The 24,012-nt window shown below is 44.6% G+C and overlaps 2 protein-coding genes across 2 annotated transcripts in view; both read left to right on the top strand.

The window, feature by feature from the left end:
- LOC126456901 (uncharacterized) overlaps positions 1-13,688 on the top strand; it is a 111,037-nt gene extending 97,349 nt beyond the window's left edge. Inside the window, exon 5 of the mRNA XM_050092776.1 lies at positions 13,579-13,688. Coding sequence (XP_049948733.1) covers positions 13,579-13,688 — 110 coding nt within the window. The remainder of the gene's footprint in view (positions 1-13,578) is intronic.
- The window catches only part of LOC126419637 (class E basic helix-loop-helix protein 22-like), a 1,550,160-nt gene that overhangs the window by 65,769 nt on the left and 1,460,379 nt on the right, over positions 1-24,012 (top strand). The gene's annotated exons all lie outside the window — the stretch shown is intronic.

Here is a 24,012-nt window from a genome sequence, read left to right as displayed (position 1 = left end):
AATTAGACATGATTCTTTCTGTAAATTGTTTTCTGAACTGTCGTTCTGTTGTTTTCATTAAACGTTGCTAACGATAATGCAGATATTTCTCGAAACCGATGTTGCACCACAGTCAGCTGTTGTAAAAAGCTTTATTATTGCTACTAGCTTCCATTGTTGTCGTGATGAAGTTTCGATTGTCAACATTACGAGGTGTAGGAAGGTTTTGGAATACAGCATCTGTTACTATACGTAGGTGACGTTCTGTCTCAATCTACATAGTGTCAAAATAATGAACTGAGCAAGAGCACTCAAGACATTAAAATTTAAATATTGTTCATAAGATGCAGTTTGTAAGGATTATAATAGTGTACAGCATCGAGCATGTGGAGACTTGGAAACTTTTGGAACACATCACTGTTAGAGGTCAGAACCATTAGCGATAAGTTCAGTTTGTGTTCCCTCCCCCCCCCCCCCCTCCACTCCCTCCCAGAAACTTATTTCTCAATACATTTTTGAGTTAAAGTAAAGCAGCACTCTCCGTGAAGTTCAGTACAGCGTGCTGCAATCTAAAAAAATAAAAAAAAATTCACAAAATAATTTGTGATGTTCATATAAAATGATTCGTTCCACATGGATACAATTTACATTGCCAATGATCCATGGAACGTGCTACCAGTTCTTGAACAGGACACTGAATCTTGTGTGTACTGTTCAGTGTTCCAGCATACTTTGTGGCGTCATTTCAAGCTTAGGGCCGCACGGGGTAGCCGCGCGCTCTAGGGGCGCCTCGTCACTGTCAGTGCGGCTGGCCCCGTCGGAGGTTCATAGTGTAAGTTAGTTTAAGTTAGGTTAAGTAGTTTGTAGGCTTAGGGACCGACGACCTCAGCAGTTCGGTCCCATAAGACCCTACCACAAATTAAAAATTAAATTTCTTAATTCAAGCTTAGACCGCGAGCGCATTGTGACTTCAGCAGATGTCATTCGAGAATTTACGTACAATTGTGAAACACAGAACATTGAAGACATTCGTCACAGTGGTCGTCCGCGTTCCATTATGTCTATCACGCACCTCGCGAAAATGCAGCAGAACTGCACACTGCCATTCTAAACCCAACTCGGAGGGCTGTTTCGACCCAGATCAAAGAGACACACTCAGCGCCTTCGTTCTCGGAGAAGATGGGCAAGGAACAGCTAGAATGGAACTTGGATGAACAACGTAAAGGGTTCTTTTCACCGATGATTTGCTTGATGCCTGATGATTGTATGCAAGTCTGAAGCATGCAATTCCACGGATTAAGCAGGGGGATATGTGAGTCACGTTTTGAGGCGGTATCATGTATGGGTGTGAGACAGGTCCCGTCTCCGACGACAGTGATAAGACAGCTGTAAAACAACACGACAGGATCCTCCATCCATCTGCCCAGCCGTACAATCAACATTTCGGTGACGAATCTGTCTCTCAAAACGATAATTCAGGAGCACACAGACGGCCATTTCGTGCACTTCTTCCACCAGAAAGCAGGAATCAGCTGAATGGAATGGCCTTTAGTATCTGCCGACATGAACAGTTATCTTCCTCACACACTGGATGGACTCAGAAGCCGAACGTCGAAGACAGAGAGAAGGTGAGCAGCAAGTGTGTAGCAAATGGTTCAAATGGCTCTAAGCACTATGGGACTTAACTTCTGAGGTCATCAGTCCCCTAGAACTTAGAACTACTTAAACCTAACTAACCTAAGGACATCACACGCATCCATGCCCGAGGCAGGATTGGAACCTGCGGCTGTAGCGGTCGTGCGGTTCCAGACTGAAGCGCCTAGAACCGCTCGGCCAAGTCTCTAGCAGCTAGTGGAGATCACACCGCGGAGGATCCCATGATGATACAGTGCGCGCTACTCAGTACCATCCAGCAGCATATTATGATTTCACGAATGTACGAAAATGTGGTGTTTTTTAACAAACTACATTTATCGTGCAGAATGGGTTGTCTTTATTTCACAGTAAAGAGGTTTTTAGTTTCATAATACTTATTCTTTCATGTCATGCCGACCTTCCTCTAACCACTTACGTGTTCACATATACGAAGGTGGAGAATTTGAATGTCAAATCACACGTATTTACTTAAAATTACAGTCAGTTTTCATTTAAACTGCAGAGTTATCAGGAGCCCAAAAGATTCAAGAGATTCCTCCATTGGTGATCTTTTTGGTCTTGCTACAACTGATTTAGAGATTGATATCCGCTTCGTCCAAAACTACAGCCAAATGACTTAGTTATAATAGCTGCTAAAGATTTATAATAATGAGGTACAAGTATTTCTGCTCCGATTAATGCTCTACGAAATCTGTCCCTCTGTTTTTCGGCAGTACATGGTTGAGCTCAGCGAGTTCATGTGGAGGAGGTTGATAGAATGCAGATATTAGTCGCTTGATCATAAGCAGATAGCTACATCTGTGTCACAGCCTGGTAAGAGTTCTTGTAGATGCATGGCTTGTCAGTAACCTTATCTGAGGGAACCTGGCCTTTTAGGATAAGTAGCAAGATTTTTACATCGTGTTATCCCTATCTCAGTTGGAAGGGCTGCAAAATCTTTCCCCATTCCCATAAGATATTATGTTTTTTAATGTATAGAGAAAGACAATCTGAGGTAATATAGTATAATAAGAGAAAATTTTTGTCACACTCTGCTTCGACATATTTTCTATCATCTCATTTTGTGTGACACTGTTGTTTGACCCAGAATAATTGTTCTCATTTCACTTGGCGGTAGTGTTTGTGGAGTAATGCAAATGTGTCCAGCACACGGCAGTTTGTATTTGAGTACCTCAGTGAAGTGTTTCTCCGATTGTTAGGACTCACGCAGTAACGCTGGCTTTCTCTGGGAGAGCTCTACATCATACTATGGAAGGAGTACGTTGGAGGGTAAAATTACGGATGTGGGAGTGGGAGTTAGGTGGTGAGGCCAGCAGCTGAGAGCGCCAGCGCGGACCTTGACCCGCCCCGCCTGTGAGGTAGGCCTGCGGCGCTGCACGGCGCCGGTGAACGAACCGCCGAGCCTCGCCGGCCTAGCGAGCACTAAGCGGGTCGGCTGTCGCTACTCAGCGACTAGCGTAGCCGGGAGCGCCCCCAGAGGCCGCGCGTACCGACGGATAGGCGCCGCAAACCGCGGAAGCCTGGAAGGTCCGGCTCTGTGGATGCGCAATACTCTCGGGCTACACCAACACCGCAGTCTTCACACGTAGTATCATAGTTTGGGGCAAGTTTGCACAATTACAGAGAACATTCTCAAACTGAAAAAGGGTGGTCACAATGACCTGCTGTGACAGTTCAGCGAACTATGTAAGGTCGTCTTGGAATTCCACTCTTATCATCCGTGTACTGAGGTGAGAAAAGTCGTGGAAGACACACTTGTACAGAAGGCAGTAGTATCTCTTACACAAGGTATAAATGGGCTATGCATTGAAGGAGCTGTCATTCGTAGTCACATGATTCATGTGAAAAGCATTGGACATTCCATTACTGAAGTCGGTAAGAATTCAATGTTCTCAGATTCCACAGTGTCGAGAGTGTGCCAGGAATACCAAATTTCAGGCACTACCCTCATCACGGACAAAACAGCAAAACAGTGGCCGACGGGCTTCACTTAACGACCGAAAGCAGCGACGTTAACATAGAGTTGTCAGTGCTAATAGACAAGCTACACTGCGTAAAGTAACCGCAGAAATCAATGTGGGACGTACGACGAAAGTATCCGTTAGGACAGTAAGGCGAAATCTGACGTTAAAGGACTATGGCAGGAGACGACCGACGCGAGTACCCATGCCAACAGCACGACAACGCCTGCAGCGACTCTCCTGGACTCGTGACCACATCTGTTGGACCCCAGACGACTGGAAAACAATGATGAGTCCAGATTTCAGCTGGTAAGAGCTGATGATATGCTTCTAGTGTGGCGCAGACCCCACGAACGTGTCAACAAGGCAGCGACTAAGATGGTGTGGCTCCATGTTGATATCGGCGGTGTGCGTGGAATTCTGGTTATGTTCGGCTACTTGGAGACCATTTGCAGCCATTGATGGACTTCACGTTCCGAAACAACGATGTGCCACTTCACCAGGCCACAATCGTTCGCGACTGGTTTTACGAACATGCTAGACAATTCGAACGAATAATTTGGGCACCCATATCGCCCTACATAAATCTCATCGTTCATTTATGGAACATATCGAGAGGTCAGTTCGTGCACAAAATACTGCACGGGCAACACTTTCAAAGGATCCTTTAATTTACGTCTATGGTCACAAACTGTTTGATAACAGATTACCGGTTTCGGTCTTTAATGACCATCATCAGATCTGTTTCATAAAAACAAAGTCCTAATGTACTGCAGCCATAGAGCCATCGTCAAATGTTAAATGCCACTATGGCTGCCAGTACATTAGGATTTTGTTTTATGAAACAGATCTGATGATGGTCATTAAAGACCGAAACCGGTAATCTGTTATCAAACAGTTTGTGACCATAGACGTAAATTAAAGGAAACTTATTACATATACGGGCCACTGTTTTTTCGCGACCATGTTGCAGCTTGTGAAACGCTTTCAAAATTACTGTTGGCTCTAGAGGCAGCGTGGGTCAGTATTTCTACAGGGAACTTGCAACGACTTGTTGAGTCCACGCCAAGTCGAGTATATGCACTAAGCCGGGTGAAAGGAGGTCCGACACGCCAGTTTTTCGTTTTTAAATGGCTGTAAGCGGTATGGGACTTAACATCTGACGTCATCAGTCCTCCAGACCTTAGAACTACTTATACCTGACTAACCTAAGGACATCACACACATCCATGCCCGAGGCAGGATTCGAACCTGCGACCGTAGCGGTCGCGCGGTTCCAGACTGTAGCGCCTAGAACCGCTCGGCCACACCGGCCGGCGACACGCTATTGGGAGGGAGGTATCCCGTTACTTTTGTCGCCTTTAACACTTCATTGAAAGACGATTATCACTTGCATACGCTTCCTTAATCATTGTACAAATAGGCGTGTACTATTCTGCAGTAAGTTTCAGTAATTTAAAGTCAATTTCCTGGATTCACTGTTTAGTACTTAAATTAGCATGGGCCGTTTCGGGCGTTATGGTTCCATTCTCAACTGCCTTTTCGTTGCCTTCGTTAATGCTGCACTGTCTATTGGCAGTATCACACCTGTCTTGCGTCATTTTGTACAGCTCTGCTCCTTAATGAAAACCTATCGTACGTCCTTTGAGTAGAGTTACGTTCCTCATAATTGGAATAGGATACGAGTCACAGCCGTGTACAAATGAGGAAGCAGAATTGGTGTTCATACCTACTATTCTACTGGACGTTTCAGAATTCATGTTCCGCACTTCTAGAGGGTGTAGAGGTGATTGAGTAGGTCAAGTCTTACATAGAAATCCATGTCCGGAAAGGTCATCCAGTGACGCTACGGAGCGTCAGAGTCACAGGCTCCGGCGCCTGTAAATGTATGTTTATAGAGGGTGATTCCGTGATGGTGTTACAGACTTTTACGTACAATGGAGAAGGATAAATGTATCAATTTTTGGGTACGGGTCGACATACCGGAAACGAACGAGTGAAAGTAATAAACCAAAAACGGTCTGATACCTCTGACAGTGGAATAGATGTACCGGTACTGTTGCTGCTAAGAATGTAGGGTACGCAACTTTCAAATGTGTTACTATGGACCCAAACAAGAAAAAATGTCCCGTAATTTTGGGCACTAAAGTAAATACCTTACTTAAATAAGTAATAATACATCAGAATGAGATTTTCACTCTGCAGCGGAGTGTGCGCTGAAATGAAACTTCCTGGCAGATTAAAACTGTGTGCACCGACCGAGACTCGAACTCGGGACCTTTGCCTTTCGCGGGCAAGTACTCTACCATCTGAGCTACCGAAGCACGACTCACGCCCGGCCCCCACAGCTTTACTTCTGCCAGTATCTCGTCTCCTACCTTCCAAACTTTACAGAAGCTCTCCTGCGAACCTTGCAGAACTAGCACTCCTGAAAGAAAGGATACTGCGGAGACATGGCTTACGAAATCTATTCAAGCACTGAACAAAATTACTACATTACAGGGGCTCTCTCAGTATCTGAATACAATAACACTTGGCGGCATTAGTGGGAACACTCTTAAAGCTGGAATGCGTTACACAACAATCAACTTTAGTGTCATTGAATAATTTAAATATGGCTTCTAAACAGAATGGGATGGTAGCAGTGTCTTCAACAAGCAAATTTTAGGGTGAGATTCTGCAGTCTAGGAAGTGCAGTCTTTCTTTAACTTTACTGGTGATTTTGCTCATATGTTTAGGACTTATTATTACTAACAAAACCAAACTGTTTTTATAATTATGGCCAACATTATTCACACTCAGGTAACTTTTGGGATTAGGAATCGGATCGTAACACAGGTTATGTGACTAAGGTCGATAACAGTCTTGGAACATAGGGAGATGAAATTCCGCAAATCTATTAGCGATAACAGCAAAGGAGACCTCTGATTCGTGCACTTTTACAAATCTTACGAAACAGTGCACTGTGTGGAAGTTACGGTGCGTTGAGCTGCGGCGAAGGTGGCGTTGACCAGAGCTGCAGAGGCGTAGATCAGCACACAAACTGACCTAATGTACACTACTGGCCATTAAAATTGCTGCACCACGAAGATGACGTGCTACAGACGCGAAATTTTATCGACGGGAAGAAGATGCTGTGATATGCAACTTATTAGCTTTTCAGAGCATTCATACAAGGTTGGCGCCGGTGGCAACACCTACAACGTGCTGACATGAGGAAAGTTTCCAACCGATTTCTCATACACAAACAGCAGCTGACTGGCGTTGCTTGGTGAAACGTTGTTGTGATGCCTCGTGTAAAGAGGAGAAATGCACACCATCACGTTTCCGACTTTGATAAAGATCAGATTGTAGCCTATCGCGATTGCGGTTTATCGTATCGAGACATTGCTGCTCGCGTTGGTCGAGATCCAATGACTGTTAGCAGAATATGGAATTGGTGGGTTCAGGAGGGTAATACGGAACGCCGTGCTGGATCGCAACGGCCTCGTATCACTAGCACTCGAGATGACAGGCATCTTATCCGCATGGCTGTAAGGGATCGTGCAGCCACGTCTCGATCCCTGAGTCAACAGACGGGGACGTTTGCAAGACAACAACCATCTGCACGAACAGTTCGACGACGTTTGCAGCAGCATGGATTATCAGCTCGGAGACCGTGGCTGCGGTTACCCTTGACGCTGCATCACAAACAGGAGCGCCTGCGATGGTGTACTCAACTACGAACCTGGGTGCACGAATGGCAAAACGTCAGTTTTTCGGATGAATCCAGATTCTGTTTACAGCATCACGATGGTCGTATCCGTGTTTGGCGACATCGTGGTGATCGCACATTGGAAGCGTGTATTCGTCATAGCAATAATGGCGTATCACCCGGCGTGATTGTATAGGGTGCCATTGGTTACACATCTCGTCACCTCTTGTTCGCATTGACGGCACTTTGAACAGTGGACGTTAAATTTCAAATGTGTTACTTCCCGTGGCTGTACCCTTCATTTGATCCTTACGTAACCCTACATTTCATCAGCATAATGCACGACCGCATGTTGCAGGTCCTGTACGGGCCTTTCTGGATACAGAAAATGTTCGAGTGCTGCCCTGGCCAGCACATTCTCTAGATCTCCCACCAATTGAAAACGTCTCGTCAATGGTGGCCGAGCAACTGGCTCGTCACAATACGCCAGTCACTACTCTTGATGATCTGTGGTATCGTGTTGAAGCTGCATGGGCAGCTGTACCTGTACACGCCATCCAAGCTCTGACTGAATGCCCAGGCGTATCATGGCCGTTATTACGGCCAGAGGTGGTTGTTCTGGGTACTGATTTCTCAGGATCTATGCACCTAAATTACGTGAAACTGTAATCACATGTCAGTTCTAGTATAATATATTTGTCCAATGAACACCCGTTTATCATCTGCATTTCTTCTTGGTGTAGCAGTTTTAATGGCCAGTAGTGTAATTTTTCTTCCATGTCCAAAGACCATACAGCATTGCACATACACACCACGCCACAGTAATCTGGTTACGCATTGATCCGATACTTTGGTAAGTAAAATTGCAGGTAGTTTAGTCTCGCTTCCACTCCTGGCGCACTCACTACGCGCCCATAACCCTTTTACTTAGGTGCGCTAACCGTCTCCTAGACACACAGAGGTACCTCCCTCCAGCTTTTATTTCCCTAACAATAAATTTCTGCTTCTCAATTTCTATGCGAAAATCAGTAATAGGAGCGACGCTTTCTCATACGTAAAGCACATTAAGATATTCATCATTTCTACAATTACTCAAAAATATATGCGTTTATGAGTAGACAATAATACTACAGCAACAGTTATATTAATGATACAAATTGTTGGTGTTATAAAGAGATCATAGTATATGTGAAACAATAAAAACTACCCATTGCTGCATACTTCAATGGAGGTTCATAGACTACAGATTAATTTTGTGAACGAGTCTTCCCCCCAATCTCTAAATCCGGCGGCTGTTCATCATCTCCTCCACCATCAGCAACAGCAGTGCTGTGTTTACGGTCACCATTACACAGCAAGCAAAGACGGTGAAGAACACGCCTTTCTCATCTCTATTAATCTAGCACCTCCTCCATGCCGTCTCCTTAAACTCTCGTCTGAGTGAAGACATTTCTTTCCCCACACTTCCGACACAACCTTGGTCTGCCTGTGTGGTACTTATTCTGTTCTTCTCTCACCTTGAGAATTACTTTTTCTGTCAGTCGTACCGCACACACCGTCACTGGAACCACTTGCTTCTAACAGTATCGGGAAATCGATCTTCACCAACACATAGTGTATCTCGGATGTCCGTTGTCCATCCTCCTCAATTTTTAATAGGCCCGAAAATACTCTTCAACGTTCTCTCGAAGAACTCTATCTGAATTACTAACTCTGCATGTACGAGGGAGTGCTGAGTAGTAATGCCTCCAAATTTTTTATGTAACGAATATTAAAGCTTTTTACACAAAACAAACATTACGAACAATGCACATCTTCATTCTTCATGTCTTCATATTTATTTCTCAACATAGTCAGCCTGGCGACGAAAACATTTCTCCCAACGTGAGACCAGTTTGTTGATACCGTCACTGTAGAATTTTTGACTTTGTTGACAGAGCCACAATCTCACCTCTGCTTGCACCGCTCCACCACTATCAAAGTCGAGTCTTCCAAAGTGTTCCTTAAGTTTTGAAAAGAGACGAAAGTCGAATGGGGCCAAGTCGGGACTGTATGGAGGGTGATCGATGACGGTGAGGCCAGGGTATCAAACGGCTCTGTGCACTATGGGACTTAACTGCTGAGGTCATCAGTCCCCTCGAACTTAGAACTACTTAAACCTAACTAACCTAAGGACATCACACACATCCATGCCCGAGGCAGGATTCGAACCTGCGACCGTAGCGGTCGCGCGGTTCCAGACTGTAGCGCCTAGAACCGCTCGGTCACTCCGGCCGGCGCCAGGGTATCGGATTGTTGCAGATGTCGCAGCGCTAGTGTGTGTTCTGGCATTCTCTTGCTGAAGGAGAGTGTGCTCCATGTGTGAACCAACTCTTCACATACGAAACTCGGCTACACCACGCTGTTTCAAAGCACCCTCGTAGCTGCGTTACACGCTGCCACGTTGCTCGCTACAATTCGGAGCCCGCTAGCGACAGAGGGCTGCAAAGTTGTAAATATGGATAATAAAGATGTAGACTGCTAAGAACGTTTGTTTTACTTAAGACTTTTCAGATACAATATTCGAAGCCATAGCTTTCAGCATTCTCTCATTTTTATAAGGGATGGACAAAAATATGGAAACGCCAACCATATTGCCATGCTTAATACGATTTACACTAGTGGCCATTAAAATTGCTACACCAAGAAGAAATGCAGATGATAAACGGATATTCATTGGACAAATGTATTATACTAGAACTAACGTGTCATTGCATTTTCACTCAATTTGGGTGCATAGATCCTGAGAAATCAGTACCCAGAACAACCACCTCTGGCCGTAATAACGGCCTTGATACGCCTGGGCATTGAGTCAGAGCTTGGATGGCGTGTACAGGTACAGCTGCCCAAGCAGCTTCAACACGATACCACAGTTCATCAAGAGTAGTGACTGGCGTATTGTGACGAGCCAGTTGCTCGGCCACCATTGACCAGACGTTTTCGCTTGGTGAGAGATCTGAAGAGCGTGCTGGCCAGGGCGACAGTCGAACATTTTCTGTCTCCAGAAAGGCCCGTACAGGACCTGCAACATGCGGTCGTGCATTATCCTGCCCAAATGTAGGGTTTTGCAGGGATCGAATGAAGGGTAGAGCCACGGGTCGTAACACATCTAAAATGTAACGTACACAGTTCAAGTTGCCATCAATGCGAACAAGAGGTGACCGACACATGTAACCAATGGCACCCCACACCATTTTGCTGGGTGATACGCCAGTATGGCAATGACGAATACACGCTTCCAATGTGCGTTCACCGCGATGTCGCCAAACACGGATGCGACCATCATGATGCTGTAAACAGAACCTGGCTTCATCCGAAAAAATGACGTTTTGCCATTCGTGCACCCAGGTTCGTAGTTGAGTACACCATCGCAGGCGCTCCTGTCTGTGATGCAGCGTCAAGGGTAACCGCAGCCGTGGTCTCCGAGCTGATAGTCTGCTCCAAACGTCGTCGAACTGTTCGTGCAGATGGTTGTTGTCTTGCAAACGTCCCCATCTGTTGACTCAGGGATCGAGACGTGGCTGCACGATCCGTTACAGCCATGCGGATGAGATGCCTGTCATCTCGACTGCTAGTGAAACGAAGCCGTTGGGATCCATCACGGCGTTCCGTATTACCCTCCTGAACCCACCGATTCCATATTGTGCTAACAGTCATTGGATCTCGACCAACGCGAGCAGCAATGTCGCGATGCGATAAACCGCAATCGCGATAGGCTACAATCCGACCTTTATCAAAGTCGGAAAGGTGATGGTACGCATTTCTCCTCCTTACACGAGGCATCACAACAACGTTTCACCAGGCAACGCCGGTCAACTGCTGTTTGTGTATGAGAAATCAGTTGGAAACTTTCCTCATGTCAGCACGTTGTAGGTGTCGCCACCGGCGCCAACCTTGAGTGAATGCTCTGAAAAGCTAACCATTTGCATATCACAGCATCTTCTTCCTGTCGCTTAAATTCCGCGTCTGTAGCACGTCATCTTCGTGGTGTAGCAATTTTAATGGCCAGTAGTGTAGAAGAACCGCCGGTATCCTAAACAGCTTCCAGTGGTCTCTCAATGGATAAATACATGTCCTGTTTAGACAATTCTACAAGGTAACGATAATGGAGGTCCTCAAATGTGACCACAGAGTCTGAATAATATTGAGATCTGGTGAATATGGCGGCCAGGGCAAATGCAAGAACACACTCTCGTGCTCAGAAAACCAGTCCTAGACGATGAGAGGTGTTTGAACGGAAACCCTGTTGCCTCGGAAAACACTATCACCATTGGGGAACAATCATTTTACCATCAGATGGGCCTTACGAGCTAAAATGATGACATAATGCATGGCAACTATACGGCGTCCCAAATCATCACCGAACTCCGCCGTGCATCACTCTTGGAATGTAAACTCGACCAGAAACTGGAAGCAATGCGCAGAAAGACTCATACAACCAAATGACTTCCCTCCATTACTCCATAGTCGAGGTTTTGTGGCTTTGGCAACAGTCTTGCAGGTACGGGGCGTTTCCATCATTTATGGGTGGCTTTGGACGTCCAACTGGGCCCGCAGTTCCCAGCTTATGGAGCTCCCTTCCGAATGCTACATTCTCTTCTGCAGTGACTTTTGCAGCTGTCGTCCTCTTACTTTGCGTCATAATCCTCTTCAATAACCGTAGGTCGCTATCACTCAACATACAATTTTATCCGCCTTGTGACGTAGCGGATGATGTTTTTCCGGTTTCCCTGTACGCGGTATAAATTTTCGGTACGGTGCCTCTTGAGACATCAAACATTTCGGCTCCCGTTGGCTACATAAACGCTACAAAGGTGATTCTTAATCTAATACTATTTGGTACTTTCCCTTTCTTATTGATATTTTAAAATGCTGCCCTTCATGACTCCAAGTGATAATTCTGTCCAAGTACCGTATTTCCTACGTTCTAACATTACTTTCCTGTAGACTGTTGCTTCGTCATCTGACAATTTGATAGTGTTCTCTATTCCATCTGATAAACGGTTCAGGGTGTTTTGATGATTCTCCACGTTTTGGAGCCGTGAAGCACATCTGGGGGAATAATGGTGTTATAGATCATTACTTGGTTTTGCAAGTCTTTGGGTGCAGTTTTTATTTCCACATTAACCGTTAATGAACTTGCGTCTGTGGGAAACGATTTTTGTTTGTTTGTGAAATCTTATTGGACTTAACTGGTAAGGTCATCAGTCCCTAAGCTTACATACTACATAACCTAAATTATCCTAAGGTCAAACACACACACACACCCATGACCGAGGGAGAACTCGAACCTCCGCCGAGATCAGCCGCACAGTCAATGACTGCAGCGCCTCAGACCGCTCGGCTAATCCACTATATTTATGATTTGTCCCTAAAGAACTCAGTTTAAATGTTTTATCAGTCCTTCGAAGATAACGCGAGAATATGAAACACGAAAAGTGAATAAGTAAAGATATCTTATAGCAAAAGGGCAATCTCGTCGGAGAATCGAATGACTAAAATAGCAGGGAGAGCTAAGGGGATAGCAGGCTTTGTTAAACCACTATCATGTATTCCCATCGAGGCAGACGTGATAACAGAGGTGCTATTTAGCTGGAGGAATTTTGATGTCTCGAAAGTAGAACAGATAAAGAAGCAAGACGTTCTAATAGGGATTGCACAAGACAAAAGCCCTTAAAAAAGCTGGTAACATCCAAAAATAGAAACATTAAGAGCCGCCAAATAGAGATGATAAGCTGTGTACAGGTATGAAAGTTAGTCAGTGACAACGACAGAAACCAAACCGCTAAAATGAAATCGGATGTAAAGGAGATGTGAAGACCAAGGCGACTGATGGAAGAAGTAAAGAAGAAATCCTACACCGACTTAGCGAGAAGAAATTTCTGGTAGAGAATGTAATGTGTCGAAGAGATAGTATACCTTGGTCCATATAACGACATGAAGTATTGCCGAAAATTGTGGTAGAGGGAACGGTCGAAGGAAACAGTCGCAGGGACGTACGTATAGAGGTCGTCCAGCAGCCGACAGGAACGCAAGATTGCATCAGACCAGCACTGGGGCTGACGGCCGGCACAACAACAACTTGGGTACAGCCGTGATCTGTTTGATGGTTCACTAGTTCCTTCGTGTTTCATTCGTGCCTTACGAACAAAGGGATGACCGTTGTAGGGGGCAGTGTGTTTTGGTGCGTCGTTATGCAGTGGAGTCGGGCAGTGGGCCAGCAGGTTTTTGTGTCGCCTCTGTTTTTAGACGTCAGGGCGCCGGCTCCGACTGACTGCCTCCACTTGCTGGAAATTCCCAGGCTGCCGCTCGGCTCCAGTTCTCTACTACCACTGGAGCAACAAGAGTTCCACCGCTAAACGTAGAGCAGAAAGCAGGTAAGTGGAAGGAGCCCGTTGATGGCTTCTACAGGGGGGGGGGGGGGGGGGGATAGTTTGCTAACGTGTTAGAAGTACAAACGACTGTTTATTTGGAGGACATGCGGAGAATGGATAGGTAACACTCTGTCGGTATTTTTAAAATCATCAGGAAAGTAGGTAACCAAACGGTTACTCACATTAGCACGTAGAATTATACTGGAGAATACCGTCGTACTTCATGCAGATCTCCAGCTAAACAATTCACAAAATTTTTGTATCTAAGTTTTTGAAAAGCTACCTGGCACTCATCTGTACAAACAAACGGGACATTCTTGCGACGCTAGCGCTGCAATGGAGTTGCGATTTGGGCCGCATTCAGTATGAACCGATTATAACAGCTCATTTTCCCTAAGACTGACTGCAATTCTGTGACACTGCCAAGAACTGCCAAATGTCGTATGGCTAACAAATGCGACTGAAGAGGATGTACAAAAAATGGCTCTGAGCACTATGGGACTTAACATCTGTGGTCGTCAGTCCCCTAGAACATAGAACTAGTTAAACCTAACTAACCTAAGGACATCACACACATTTATGTCCGAAGCAGGATTCGAACCTGCGACCGTAGCGGTCGCGCGGTTCCAGACTGAAGCGCCTAGAACCGCACGGCCACACCGGCCGGCGAAGAGAATGTACACCTCGACTGTTTTATGACATGACCAAGATATTGCAACTCAGGTTTAAAAAAATCACACTTATCCAGTCTACAGTTTAGTCCTGCGTCAGATAACACACGAAACAAAGCACGCAAATTTTCAACATGATCTTCAGATGTACGAACTGCTACGACAATATTGTCCAAATAGTTTGAACAGTTTCGCACTTGAACACTCAGCTGTTCCAGATACCATTGGAAAAATGGCGGGTGCTGAAGCACTGCCAAGAGGCAAAGGCAAATATTTAAACAAGCTTAAATGAGTATTCACATTGCACACATTTTTTGAGATTTTTCATCGAGCGGTATTTGAAGATACGCGTCGCGCAAATCAATTTTCGAAAAGTAGCGACCAGCGCCTAATCTGTCCATGAGATTCTCGGGGCGTGGGAATGGGTAAGTATCAATCACAGTTTGTGGGTTGACCGTAGATTTAAAGTCAATACAGTCGCGAATGCAACCTCAAGATTTGGGGAGCAAAACCAGTGGACTTGCCCATTGACTACTCGTAGCTTGCATGGGCGCAATAGCTCCGCTAACTTGCAATTCTTTACGTTCAGCAACGATTTTGTCCCGTAATGCAATGGGAACAGGTGTGCCGGCAAAATTTCGGCATAGCATTGTCTTTCAGAGTAATATGTGCAACAAAATTGTTAGCCTTTCCTAAACCTTCAGAAAAGAGTTCGGGAATTCTTTCAGCAAGCTAGCTACACTGTCTTTTCCGCGGAATGCAGACACTGACAGCACATTGTCATGAGTGTTATAGCCAAACAAGTCAAACCAATCAAAACCAAATATGTTCTCACAGTCGCGTGATTGTAGCACCGTAAAAGTCACTGTTGGCGTATGCGAGCGATACATGGCAGGCAAAGTACATTTTCCGAGAACGGACGTGTCTTGTCCATTATAAGACGTCAGTCAATAGTACGCTGACGAACTCGACCCCACGACTGGAGCGGCATTTATACCAAATGAATAAAAGCGCCGCGTCTCAAAACCGCGGCCGCAGTGGAAGACAAGTCGTCATACAACGCTCATGGACTATACTGTTTTGCATGCATTGAGATTGTATATACCGAAGGACATTGATTATTTGCATGTCGCGAGTTGCTCGCGACCCGCCTTTGTAATACGCAGTATTAATTACTGTCAGATTTCACTTACTGTAATAAACTCCATAACACGATTTGCTTAAATTGTTGTCTATCGATCCGAGAAAATAGCTTCCTAGTCGCTCTATATTAGACGAGTGGACAGGAAAATACAAAAATAACCTGGGCAGGTGAATGCGAGAACTGTCTCACAATCGACGTAACAGCTCAAAACACTTCCAAACGGTTCTTCGACCTAGACAAAGCATTACACAACGTAAAATAGTTCAGGATGTTTAAAATCCTCGTAAAGATGGGTAATATTCAACATGTCCAAGAAACAAGGCGGAATAAATAAGAATACAATGAGTGAAGTGCTGGGGTTAAAAACTATGATAGGCAAGGATGCAGTTTTTCTTCTCTTCTGTTCAACCTGTATACGAAGAATCAATGGCGTAAATAACAAAAAAGGCTCCGACATGAAACAAAAATTCAAGGTGATAAGATATCAACGTTACGGTTCGCTGATGACATTGCTATGCTATTTGAAAATGAGGAAAATTACAGAGCCTGTTGAATGGCAAGAACAGTCAACTGAGAACAGAGTATCATCACCACTACTGCAACATTCTTTCCCCTCGGCATCCGTGACTGGTGAATGAAACGGGGAGAATGACAGGGTTCCCGAAGTACCCTCCGCCACACGTCGTAATGAGGTACCGTGCTGAGTACAGGAGGAGGCGTCGATCGTAGTCGTACAAGATTTGGGTGTTTGTGAGAGCTGCCGCGCAGTGTAAGTTCGCTGAACTCCTCGGAGGTACCAGCTATTTCCACAATGCATGACGTCACAGGAGATCGCTCATAGAGATTTGTGCCTCTCCTTTTAGACGCTGCTTTCATTAAAACGTTTTACACTGATATACAAAAATTAACAAGTTGTTTATAATGAAAGAGTAGCAGGTATGATATATCCTGAAGTTCAACTACTTCAAGCTCTTTGGCAGGTGTAAAGTCTGTAGTGGTAGAACTTCAGTCTAGTTTGTCGTCGTAATTTATTTATTTTGAAAGTAATTCTCCTTTTCGAGACGGAACAAGACAAAGCTAATTCTGAAACCACGTCTTACATTTTGAGTGGTTATTATCTTTATAAAGCACGTCCTTAAGATATTTGAGAAAATCTGTCACTGTTTGAGTTTTGGTGAACAAATTCCTCATTTTTGTGGCCATATTGTCTGTAATTGCTTTGTGCTTATTGAAGTTATTTTAAATTCATCTTTGTAACTAAGAGAAAATGTATATTTTGTCACCAAACGCGTTTCGTTTTACTGAAATAAAGCATCACCATTGGTCTGTCATGAAATATATGTGGAATTTAACTTGCTTTTTTCATCGAAAAACTAGATCGTTACAAAAGATATAATTTACTTACGGTAGTTTATGTCAGATTTTCGCTCACATCACGAAACGCCGTGTACTTGTTCGTTTTTGAGACATTCCCTCCAGTCGCACTGCTGTTTTCCACCTAATCCCACATCGCTTTCTAGAACTATACATTTCTTTACGTGAAAGACAACACAATGTGCCCCCACTGTTTATTTGCGTCCTTCTGGGTGAACATGTATCTGTGTTTTTGTGTGAGCAGCGTTGTCAACTTAAACGCCAATCTTGGTTTTCCCTTGATCTAATAATGTTCTGTTCCTCTGCTATTCGTCATATGAACGTCGTTTAATTATGTTACTATGTGTATATTTAGTTATTTAATGTATGAGGTGAATGAAGCAGTAGTAATACAGTTGGAGATATAATAGTGAGTAGGTGGAGGCAGGTAAAGATGAATGACCAGTTGTTCATTATTATACAATGCACGTAATGTCCAGCCCAACAGGTGCAGCTCTTATTTTTCGCGCTTCGATACAGCTTCCAGTGAGATTGTAACATATCTTTAGTGTTAAGTGTTTTCTCTGAGGTTCTTTTTATCGCAGCCAGTTTTTTCCTAGTTTAGTTCCATATACATGTTTGATCTTTACATATCGAGTAAATTAAACTGTTGGCAATATCGAGTTGTTCTTAGCTGAACTTTGCATAACCTCTCGCCGTTTGGAATCACTTAATTGACTACGTCATGCCGCACCGCTCTGACGATGGAACCGAGGATTGGATTGTTAACATTCATATGTACATTGTCCTAGTTCTTAGCTTGACATTTCATCTCGATAGAGTTCTTCATGCGATTTTTCGTTAGTGCGCTGCATTTCTTACTGATGATACTTTGTCACAAACTCGATTCTACGTTGTTGTTGTTGTGGTCTTCAGTCCTGAGACTGGTTTGATGCAGCTCTCCACGCTACTCTATCCTGTGCAAGCTTCATCTCCCAGTACCTACTGTAGCCTACATCCTTCTCAATCTGCTTTGTGTATTCATCTCTCGGTCTCCCTCTACGATTTTTACCCTCCACGCTGCCCTCCAGTACTAAATTGGTGACTCCTTGGTGCCTCAGAACATGTCCTAACAACCGGTCCCTTATTCTTGTCGAGCTGCTGAAACCTGAAGCTTGGTCGAACTGCTCCAGTGGAGTGGTCTTCGTGCATCCTGTGACTAGCCTACAGATTTCGTTAAGCATTATTTCGATCTTCTTTGCATGCGCCGACCTAGACCAGGCAGGACATGCGTATTCAGCTGCTGAAAAGCAGTTCGGAAGAGGTGGTTCTAAGGAGGGTAGTTTTAGTACACCACATACTGCTAGTTAGCTTTCTGAGGATATTGTTCCTTGCAGCTACGTTATTTCGGTTTTTCTTCGCAGTAATCTTTGTATATGAGGGACCTGTGAAGCGTCACTCCGAGGTATATCGGCTGGTCTGTGTGTTGAAGGGTAGGCCCATTCCAGTTAAAGAGCAGCTTTCTACTTGCTAGGCTTGTGCGCAAGTAGGACTTGGTTTGAGAGAGTTGTCATCGTAATATGTCGAGATAGCTTCCAAGGTATTCTCCAACTTTACCTCTGCTTCCTCAAAGTATCTTCCTTGCGCTGTGATTCACAAATTGTCAGCAGAGAGAAAGTGTCTCGTATCTTTGGGTATTGGCTAATCGTTTGTATAGAACAGGATGGGAACTAGAACACATTACTCTGAGCAAGGCCGTTCTTCTGCTTCCTCCAGCGACTTTTTTCCCTTCTAGGATGATGTAGAATTTCTGCGTAATTCAAATCGGTATAGCATCTGCGCACATAATCCAGCGCAGAACGAACATAGCGCGCATTAAGTGGAAGAGACATGTCCGTGGGGGCTCAAGTAATAAAACGTTCTTCCGTGATTCCATTCTGATTCCGTACTAATCTAGACGTGCAAGTTGTAAATACTGCTAAAGGTTGCGACTGGACATCTTTTGATTCCTTCTTGTACCGGGGGACCGGAGCGTTGCAGCTGCATCCTGTGCCGTGACGTCACGCGTGAGTCACGTGGCAACTCGGCTCCCCTCACCTCACCTCACCACACCTCGGCTCCCCTCACCTCACCTCTCCTCCTCTCTTGTTACGCCACGACAGCTGAGCTGAGCTGCCCTTTCCGGTGTGACGGCGTACTCGGCCGACTGGACGAGAGTCTGCGGTGATTCACGGACGAGGCTTCAGCAGCCGCGGTACCTCTCGTTAAGCTGTGGGAAGGACACTTTCGTGACGAGTACAAAGGCAATGCTCCGGTTCTGGCCCCAGTGGGCCTATCGGGACCGATCGACCGCCGTGTCATCCTCTGCCAATGGCGTCATCGGCTGCGGTATGGAGGGCCGTGGGGTATAGATGTGAATCAAATAAACTGAAATGAGATGAATGCGGCGATGAGGATGAAATCAGTCACGATGCAGAGCCACTAAATAATTCACTTCAAATCGTTCTGGTATGCTGAGAGAGCGATATAATAAAACAGCAGTTACAATAAGAAAAAACTATAAATTTGTATTTGTGGGGCATCTACAACTGTTCTGCAACGTGATAATGGTAAACAAATCCCCCAAAGTTGTAAAATACTTCATTGACCGAAACCTTTCACAAAAATGGTTCAAATGGCTCTGAGCACTATGGGACTTAACTTTCCAGTAAGTGTGTGTCCGCGAACGAGGAGTTTGCAATATTGGCCAATGAGCTGTTACGAGCAGCCACTGACTTCATTTCTCATTACTACAAATTTCACCCATGGGCTACCTTTTTTTATTAATAATAATTATTATTATTACTTCGTCTGAGTCATCAGTCTTCTGATGAGATGCTGTCTGCCACGAATTACTCTCCTGTGCCAAACTTTTCATCTCAGATTAGCACTTGCAACGAATGTCCTCAATTATTTGCTGGTTGTCATTCCAACTATGTCTTCCTCTACAGTTTTTACCGTCTACAGATCCCTCTAGTATCAAGCAAGTTATTCCGCGATACCGTGACAGGTGTCCTATTATTCTGTCCCTTCTTACTGTCACTGTTTTCCATAATTCATTTCCTGGACGACTCTGCCGAGAGACTCTTCACTCCATACCTAATCAGTCCACCTAATTTTTATCGTTCTTCTGTAGCACCAGATCTCAAATGCTTCGATTCTCTTCTGTTTCGGTTTTCCCACAGTCCAAGTTTCACTACCGAACAATGCTGTGCTGCAAAAGTACATTCTCAGAAATTTCTTCCTCAAATTGAGGCCTATGTTTGTTCCCAGTAGATTTTTCTTGGCCAGGAATACTCTTTTGCCAGTGCTACTCTCCTTTTTATGTCCTTCTTGCTCCGTCGGTCATGGATTATTTTGCTGCAGCGGAGTTCCTTAACTTCGTCTACTTCGTGATCCCCAATTCTGACGTTAAGTTTCTTTCTGTTCTCATTTCTCTTACTTCTCTTTACTTTCGTCCTTCTTCGATTTACTCTCAGTCCACATTCTGTACTCAATAGACCATACATTCCATTTCACAGATTCTGTAATCCTTCTTCGCTTTCACTGAGGATAACAATGTCATTAGTGAATCTTGTCATTGATATCCTTTGACCCAGAATTTTAAACCTACTATTGAACATTTCTTTTATATTTCCGTCATTGCTTCTTCGGCGTGTAGGTTGAACAGTAGGGGTGAAAGACTATATCCCTGTCGTGTACCCTTTTTAACTGAGCAATTCTTTCTGATAATCGAATCTTATTGTTCCACCTTGGTTCTTCTAAATATTGTACGTTGCCCGCCTTTCCCTAGATTTTTCTTCAGTCTAGCTTCCATTATCAAGCTCAACAATAGAACTGCCCCCCCCCCCCCCTGATGCCTTTACGTTTCCTGAAGCCAAATCGGTCGTCGTCTAACAGTTCCTCAGGTTTCCATTCTTCTGTGTTTTACTCTTATCAGCAATTTGAATACCATAATCTGTTAAGCTGATTGTGCGATAGTTCTCGCTTTTATGAGATATTATCATCTTCAGAACCTACCTTAACAAGAAATACTATACTGCCTGACTGCGTTACATAGTAACGGTTTACTATAAACTCGTACCTGTCAAAGCAGGTGCTCCACGTGTCGTTTTCGCCTTTGGATGTAATACTGCACTCGTCTCTGAACTGAGTTATGATTTGTTTCAAACACCCTGAGGTCACATCGTAAAGCCTGACAACACTATACAGTTCGCTGCTCCAGTTCTTTAGCCGCATCGACGGGAGTGCTGTTCAAAAAATTGATCAAACGTGTCTGAGTTCTTAAGGGACCAAACTGCAGAGGTCATCGGTCCCTAGACTTACACATTACGTAAACTAACTTAAACTAACCTATGCCAAGAACAACACACGCATCCATGCCCTATGGAGGACTCGAACCTCCGGCGGGAGGGGCTACGCAGTCCGTGACGTGGCGCCTCAAACCGCGCGGCCACTCCGCGCGTCAGTGCTGTTCAGTTTTGAGCTGACCCTAGACAGGAAAATCCAGAAGTGTCAGGTGATTCTAGAGGCCAAGGTACCGGCTCTCTTATTTTTCCTGTGCCTTTGTCTCGCATCGGCGTGGGGTCGGCATGGTTATGAACGGATCTGGGGTGGTTAGTTTCTAAACGGGTGGCGTGATGCCCTTCATGTCCCACTCGCTTACCCCTGGACGGAATATGTGTACCCGAACTGTCAGCGTGAAGTGTTGTACATGTGAAAGCGAGTGAAAGTTTTGTAAATGTTTGCGAATCGTGTAACTGAGGCGGGACTCTGATGCCAGCCGGTAGTCACTTAGTTGGATGTGGGAAACCACCTAAAAACCACACCCAGGCTGTACGGAACACCGGGCCTCGACGCAAATCCACAGGACGGGTTCGATCCGGGGCTGGCGCACCTCCCGGCCCCGGAAATGGCGCTTTAACAGGCACGGCTATCCGGGCGGGTAGGTAGATCAAGGTACAGGCTCTGCTCAAAGCATTCGTGTTGAGCCACAATGACGCGTTAAGGTGTCGTCCTGCATCAGCAGCAAAATGTGCTTCTGCCCCTGCTCGGGTTTATATACGTATACAACTTTTGACAGAACAAGTCCGTTATGTCGAAGACCGCGCTGTGGTGAAGTACTGTATCACTTGTCTTGTTACTCTTATTGCTTAAATTAAAAGTTTGTACGCAATATGTCAAACACCCTGTATTTAAATGTTGTGTTTCTGCGCTGGCGTATGATGGATACTTTTAACGTGCCATGCTCACAACCACCTGCATTGCGTGACTGGTAGGTAACTACATAACAACATACATCTTATTTTTGTGCTTATGTGTTTTTATTTATGTGTGTAATTCTGCAGCATCTACATCCAACAATTTTCGCCAACGCAGCTACAGACGGTATATAATACAAAATTGCTGGAAATTCCCAACATCTGGTGGTGAGCCTAGGGTGCCCCGGAAGCTGGCTGGTGACGCAATAAAAGGATATGAAGGCGCTATAAAGCCGTTGGTGCCAGTTGTCTATGTCTACGTTTTAGTATCTCTCACATTTAGGAGCAGTGCTGGCTCGTGAGTATACATTCTACGTGTTCAAAAAATGTCAGGTTCAGATAAATATGAGAGTGTGACATTAATAGCATCTGTTGTACAACAATTATCCGTTGCCAATAATAATAATAATAATAACAACAGTAACAATAATAATAACAATAATAAAATGAATAACTTTTCTGAATACAGAAAGAATGGTGTTGTGGAATTTTGTTGTTTTGTACATAATTAAGTACAGTTTAGGGAAAGAACGAAATAATGTTTAAACTTTCGCTATTCCCCGTTTCGCGTTTTTATGTAAGTGGGAGATGTCGTGCATTCTTGTTTTCGGACAAATGTTCAAGACCCCTGACATCTGTATTAGTTAAAGAATTAACTTCTGGGCTGAAAATCAGACAATCGTACACTGCACCCACACAACAACTTACATGCTTGTTATTCATGCACTTCTTTGTTAAATGTTCACTTGTAGTCAAGCTTATTTGATTTCGTCACTTTTTCAGTCAACGGAGGCCCTTGTTCTTTTGCGCCTAACTTTTCCTGGCAATTTTCTTTTCTGTTAGCACATAAAGCAGATTTAACAGAGTTCAAATGGTTCAAATGGATCTGAGCACTATGGGACTTAACATCTTAGGTCATCGGTCCCCTAGAACTTATAACGACATGCTGACACTGCACAGTAGACAATGAACTCCCCCACCGAGCGAGGTGGCGCAGTGGTTAGCACACTGGACTCGCATCCGGGAGGACGACGGTTCAAACCCGCTTTCGACGATGCTGATTTAGGCTTTCCGTGATTTCCATAAATCACTCCAGGCAAAGGCCGGGACGGTTCCTTTGAAAGGGCACTTCCTTCCCCGTCCTGTCCTAATCCGACAAGACCGATGACCTCGCTGTTTGGTGTCTTCCCCCAAACAATCCAATCCAATCCAATGAACTCCAAACACAAACTTCCTTTGCCGTTTGTGGAAACGATCAAATTCAAGTAGTATTGTCTATCAACATGGTCGCTTGACTAGAATACAAATGAAACGCCGAAAACCATAAAGGCCGAAAGCACACCGTCGTCGATCCCACGTTTAAATTAGTATCAGAGAAACCAGGTTTTCGTGGCTGTTCACGTACACAGTGCGGGCCTACAGCACACATAAACCTGACACACCATGAGGTCAACAGACGTCAGAAGCGTGAATAAATGCTACAGTCTCACAATCGACGATAATATGCTTTCTGGTTCTGAGCGCCTCAAATGGATTACTGTATGCTAAAATCTGATGCTTAATGTACCACATCTCATACAGAATCCCACAAATAGGTTTTTCTATCAGTATAACTATAACATACATTGACGTCCGAAGTAATTTTGATATATAATGCGTGAATTGGCATATCTGAGGAGTGCGCTACTGTCGAGCGGGATTAATGTCAAGCGAACGCAGATAAAAATTTGCTGCAGTAAGCTACCAGCTGGTGGCATCGACATAAACTTGTAGTTGAGTGGTAAGAGCTAACGGTGCACCCTGTGAACTGTGCACATTGTTTATCAAATCTGTTGTGAACA

Source organism: Schistocerca serialis, chromosome 1, assembly GCF_023864345.2.
Source record: "Schistocerca serialis cubense isolate TAMUIC-IGC-003099 chromosome 1, iqSchSeri2.2, whole genome shotgun sequence".
Taxonomy (NCBI): Eukaryota; Metazoa; Arthropoda; class Insecta; order Orthoptera; family Acrididae; genus Schistocerca; species Schistocerca serialis.
Note: the sequence above shows the minus strand (reverse complement) of the source record. Positions and strands in the feature narration are given on the sequence as shown.